General features: G+C 37.0%; 1 protein-coding gene across 1 annotated transcript; it reads right to left on the bottom strand.

Moving 5' to 3' along the window:
• Nucleotides 1-717: 717 nt before the first annotated feature.
• LOC138713973 (putative nuclease HARBI1) lies at nt 718-2505 on the bottom strand. The gene is made up of 4 exons (XM_069846555.1): nt 2075-2505; nt 1514-1816; nt 1272-1383; nt 718-1022 (listed from the first exon to the last, which is right to left on the bottom strand). Exons 1-4 carry the CDS (start codon nt 2348-2350, stop codon nt 718-720), a joined length of 996 nt encoding a protein of 331 aa, XP_069702656.1. The 5' UTR covers nt 2351-2505.
• Between the last annotated feature and the right edge of the window lie 3495 nt (nt 2506-6000).

Below are 6000 nucleotides of genomic sequence, written 5' to 3'. Positions count from 1 at the left end.
GACACCTTACACTTTAAGATTGACCTGAAATACGCTAACGTAGTATGAATACAATGATACATTACATTATCTAGAGTAAACCGTACTTCCCAAGAGCCGATCTGCACTCTACCACAGATTCAAGCCAAATGACTTTATCCCCACTCCAATATGACCGGCAGAAGCACTTGGTTTCTGCGCATTTCGAAATGTTTGTTGCCGAGCTAGCAGCACTGTCTGCAGGGGTCAATGCCCTCCATCGAGTTGCTTGTTGCACTGTCCCTTGCCGTTAACAATGTTCGGCATTGATGTCGCAATGTCGCACACAGTCTACTGAACAGCGGCCAGCGAAAGTAATGTCCTTTTATATTATATTCAAATAATGTTAATGAATTATTAGAAGTAGTAAAAACTTCAATAAATCTATTTTGTTTAGTGGTGGTAACACTGGTCACATGTACGCCACGCCTCTGGAATTACGTAGGCAATTATTGAACAATTTTGTTATTTATAAACTCCTTTAAATTGGAATTTCTGAGATTGTAGTAATCAGGCAATTTAATCGGTTATTGTTTCAAACTTTACAATATTTATTGTACTGTATAAGTTACAGAATGTCTCAATTTCAAATGTTTTCATAAAGTACATAAATGAATAATATTTTACTTCAGTAAAATACAATGGGTGATTTCGTTACGAATGGAATTGCCCCAATATGAAACTAATTGTGAAATGTATTTACATTTCATCATCATGCTTCCTGAACACTCTGTTAATCAGTTCTCTCCTGAAAGCCAAACCTCCCGGTTGCTGTACAGGTGGTGCAACAGGCACAGGTTCGTATGGGAGAATCATTATATCTGGGTCATCTTCTGGTAAGTTGTCGTTTATCTCCAAACTCAAATTGTGAAGCACTACACAGGCAACAATTATATTTGGGGCATTCTCGAGTTTGTTTCTTAGACCAACCGAAAGACAAGGAAATCTCTTCTTCCATACTCCAAACATTCTCTCCACTACACATCTTGTGGGCTCTGTTGTACCTATAAATTTCAATTAATATATAAGTTAGACATAAACATACAGTAGGTGTTCAACAAGAAAGTTGGATATAAACATAGATAGTCAATGAGAATAGCAGGTCTCTCCTGTACTTCCCATTACATAGCCCATGTCCATATATTAAATACCTGTGGTCAGCTGGAGTGACAGGATTTAACACGGGAGTAAGCAGAATTCTCTGGCAACAGTAGCCTACCCTGCGTCCCCTAGTAAACAACCGGTAAACTCGCCTTGAACGTAACGGACATAGAGCCGAGAGTTGTGGAATATTCGACTGTCGTGCTCACTTCCAGCCCAGCTGGATACAATGTCCAAGAATTGACCTTCAGGTCCGGCAACAGCCTAAACAGCAACATACAATAGCGATATAAAATAAATGAAGACTGCGATTTCTTAGTTAAGAATGTACTGGAAATGAGTGTGCTGTCTTAAAAAAGTGTTGAGTTATATAGTCTAATAATATTATTTTTACCTGTACATTCAAGGAGAAATAGTTTTTCCGGTTTCGAAATGATTCCGCGTGGTCTCCAAATTTTGTGTGGCAAAGACGGACATGCATGCAGTCAATAGCACCGTCCACACTAGGTATAACAGGGTTGTTGGGATTACCACCCCTTCCCAGTTCTTCAAAACGTAAACGATTCGTTGCTTTCTCTTGCTGCGTCAATGGCATTCTTATGTGATGGCGTATGTGTAATGCTAGAATCCTTGATACCCTGTTCACTACCCTTGAGACTGTCGATTGTGAAAGTGAACAGAGATCACCAATGACGATCTATAAGTAATATAAAAAGTAGTGTCAACTCCTTACATTTGGCAATTTATTTTAGTTTCATTATAAGAGCAAGAAGGCTTTGTTTTGTATTAATTTTATTAATGCTTAATATTTTAATTTAAATTGACTGGATCAGGAAATTTAACCTTACTAATAATCAAATTTCATGCACATTAATGGAATCTAACCCCACCCATATATTGAATACCTCACATGTTGCAGTTATGGCTATATTAATTTTAATAAAATGAAACTTACCTGAAAGCTTCCGGTGGCATAAAATCTCAAGCAAATGAGAAGTTGTAAAACTGGAGGAACTGGCAAACCTCGCTGGTTAGGTTTTGCAAGAGTTCTCTCTATTTTCGGAAGAATTAAATCCAAAACCGTCCTTTTGTGAAAACGAAACCTCCTCTTGAATTCAATGTCATTATAAAATTCAAAGGGGTTCATGACGTTTCTCAAATAACGCTTTGGAGCACGAATTTCTTGCAATTCATTGACTTCTTCAATCATTTCTTCAAACTCGTTATCCATTTTTAGGCTAAAACTGACATAAGTCAGGGGTTCCCTTGACTTGATAAAGTCTAACTTATTTCATAACATAAGTCGCACTTGAGTCACTATGAATTGCAATAAGTTCAACTTCATGAAGTCAGACTTTGTAAAGTAAAGCTTATAAAATAAGAACGACTTATAATAAGTACGACATATTTGGACCGAAATCTGCAATTGAGACGAGATTTAAGTTCGACTTATATATAAGTATGACTTATCTCGACTATGAATACCGGCCTCTATATTGTATTCTATTCAATACAAAGGCGTACTTTATCTTATCTCTTCGCTTCGCCCACGTGACAACTATAATTAGAACTCCCTCGTTCCGAACTTGCCAAGGTCATATAGGCCAATAATATTTATCCATGGTCATCAGTTGTCGACAGTACATACCGTTGCTTACGAGAATATCTCGTAAGCAAGAAATAATCGATTTAGACCGACCAGACCGGTTCAGAGTTCGTGTCTCGTGATGGTGTTGGTCATTGTGCCATCTGTTGACGATTATTGAACTACATCAAGCCGGCCTCGACTGCAAACTCTAAAGCCTATATAAAAGAGCTATCTGTTAGTATATATGATCTAGGCATGTACCTATCGGCTATTTCATTTGTCTGGTTACTGCGTAATGTCTACTGGATCGCATCGTCTTCATAGCGCAGCGTGTTCTCCTACAGACAAATGATATTTTAATCATTGAAATGCTCCCTGAACCAAATGATCGTATTTTAATTATATGAATAAATCACAAGTAAGAAACATTTTGAAGTAATTATCATTGCACCAAAATTATTTGATACAGGGAGCATTTAAATTATTTTTAAAAAGACCTATCCGTAGAAGAACATGCTGTGTAGACGATGAGATCCAGTAGTAGGCAGTGACTCACAAGCAAAGAGGAATGAAATACCAGGCAAGAACGAGGGACCATAAACCTTTACCATTGCCTACGAGCCACCGGCGTAGCTCATGCAGTAACGCGTTTGCCTACTGATACGGAGCTGCGCTCGGTCGTGGGTTCGGTTCCCGTTGGGCTGATTATCTGGTTGGGTTTTTCCGTGATTTTTCCCAAGTGTAAGACGAATGTCACGTAATCCCATAGTGAATTCTCGGCTTCATCCCGCTATTACCAATCACATCGACTTTAAATAACCAAGTACGGTACCGGTAGTTGATACAGAGTCGTTAAATAACCAACTAAAAATATAAGCATGTACTAGCTATACGGTATATAAACCACAGGCTAAAACGTGAACTGACAAAGAAAGATTTTGGTCTCGACAGAATTTGGATCTAAAATGTATGATCATATGAAGAAATTCCACAAAATGGTTTACAAAAATTTCAAAGTTCCTGGGTGTCACAATTAAACAAATTCAACACTAAATCAAGTCAGTGAAAGATTTCAAGAACAGTAATTCGTTAATGTGTAATGATTTGTTTTATTACCGTACTTAAAATAGAAACTGTAGTTTCAAGACAATGTCATTCAAATACAGTATGTTATCTCTACATTCAAAGTGATGTTTCACCGATATTAAATTAACAAATGCTCTGTTTTGAGGGTGAAATATGAAAACCTAAAATAGGTATAGAGGAACATACCTTTGCAGAAAACCAGGGACACTCTAAGTAACTGTGCAAAACTGTTCCACGCAACAAAACTGACTGAATAATTTGGTTATGCAGATCTCCATTCTCGTGGCGTTGCGGTTGGTCATGAAGTATTGCCACCATTGTAATTATTTCCCCACACGTTTAGATAGTGTTAAAATTATGGTTTATTTAATGACGCTCGCAACTGCAGAGGTTAAATCAGCCGGAATTTTGTCCCGCAGGAGTTCTATTACATGCCAGTAAATCTACTGACATGAGCCTGTCGCATTTAAACACATTTAAATGCCACCGACCTGGGGCGGGATCGAACCCGTAACCTCGAGCATAGAAGGCCAGCGCTGTAACAACTAAGCTACCGAGGCCGACTTTAGGTAATGTTAAAACAATAGAAATGTAGTAAGTTTGTAATCCCCCTATATGCAAAGTGCAAATCTAACCTAAACTAATAAACTGCGAGACCAAAATTACAAGTTAAAAGTAGTTAGGTTAAACGAGCGGCGAGCGCTGAGATTGTTCCCTTCCCACTTCGCTTATGCACCTTCAAGTGTCTTACTTCTCATACCAACATAACTTTGGTGACATTACTAAAATTTCACGCTAGTATGCACTCACACTATGCCTTTCATATATGCATATACTGTACATATTTGTGATAGGCTAGGCTAGGTTATGTTAGACTTTTGTTATGCTTTGCATATAACAATCTCTCCAGGATTTTCAAAGTTTAGTGATGGCATTATGGACTAGCATAATGGAGGACTTGGAAACGAAGTTACAATATAGAAACTTTGTGTCTATTTCATTATTATTTGTGGTGCTTCACTATATTCCAGTGGTTATTGAATTAATACAAGTTTTGCGTCCTTCACATTACATCCTATGTCCCTCATTCCTTTCCTTCACTATACTTGTTTTTTTTTTTAAGATGGGACATGACAGGTAAGCGCCCGAGCTTGGAACTACAGTCCCATGTTGCCAATATGGACTACCACGCTGCCAGCTGATGGAAACTAGCAATTGACGTTAAGATGGCTGACGTTAAAACATTCATTGACAATTGACGCGAAGGTAAGAAAACAATACAAAAATCGACAGAGAATCAAAGACGAAACGTACCAATGCTAACATTGTGTGCACAATAAATTTTGCCAACTCAACCGTTGTTACCATAGCAACAGACCAACCACGCTATATAACATTCAGTTGTTTTTCCGATCGCAACGCTCCTGTCATGTCCCATCTTAGAAAAAAAAAAAAAAAAAAAAAAGTCGCTTCCATTACCATGCAACTCTCACGTCGCATATAATTTACTACATTTACGAACAATTTTATTTTGAGATATTTTCCTATAAAATCCTTACCTTTTGAAATCCATCTCCGCAAGAAATTACTTACAAATTCAACCATTTTCACTTCCAAAATCACCGGAACTACCTCAACGCTCGTTTCTCCAATAATTAAGCACATAAACTGTGGCGCACTTTTTCACTAACTGTACATATAGGCTACCATACTTCTATTTTACTTAACGATATGTGAAATGAAATTACCTTTCGCAGTCATTTTTACGTAGACTACAATTTAAATCATTCTTTGCGGAAAATGAATGTGTCCACTTCACTTATATATATATATATATATATATATATATATATATATATATATATATATATAAAGTCGCAGGAGAATTGAGGATTGCCTGTAACGTCTTTACAGAAATTAGGGCAGTGGAATTGTGATAAATACAATTTATTGTAAAATTTATGTGTTTCTTTATTCAACAACACCATTACTGTACTATCATCACCACCACTGCTACCACCACCAAAATCATCATTACTATTAAAATAATTACAATCACCAACATAAAAAATTGTCATACTGCAACTGCAGTCTCTCCCTGGATTACAGTAAACTCTTCCAGTAGGTTACTACCTTCTTTATTTTATTTTTTTTTTAATTTTATTGCGTTATTTTACGACGCTGTATCAACATCTAGGTCATTTAGC

The sequence above is a fragment of the Periplaneta americana genome, chromosome 14 (assembly GCF_040183065.1).
Source record: "Periplaneta americana isolate PAMFEO1 chromosome 14, P.americana_PAMFEO1_priV1, whole genome shotgun sequence".
Classification (NCBI taxonomy): Eukaryota; Metazoa; Arthropoda; class Insecta; order Blattodea; family Blattidae; genus Periplaneta; species Periplaneta americana.
The sequence above is the reverse complement of the archived record's forward strand: the minus strand, read 5'-3'. Positions and strand labels throughout refer to the sequence as shown.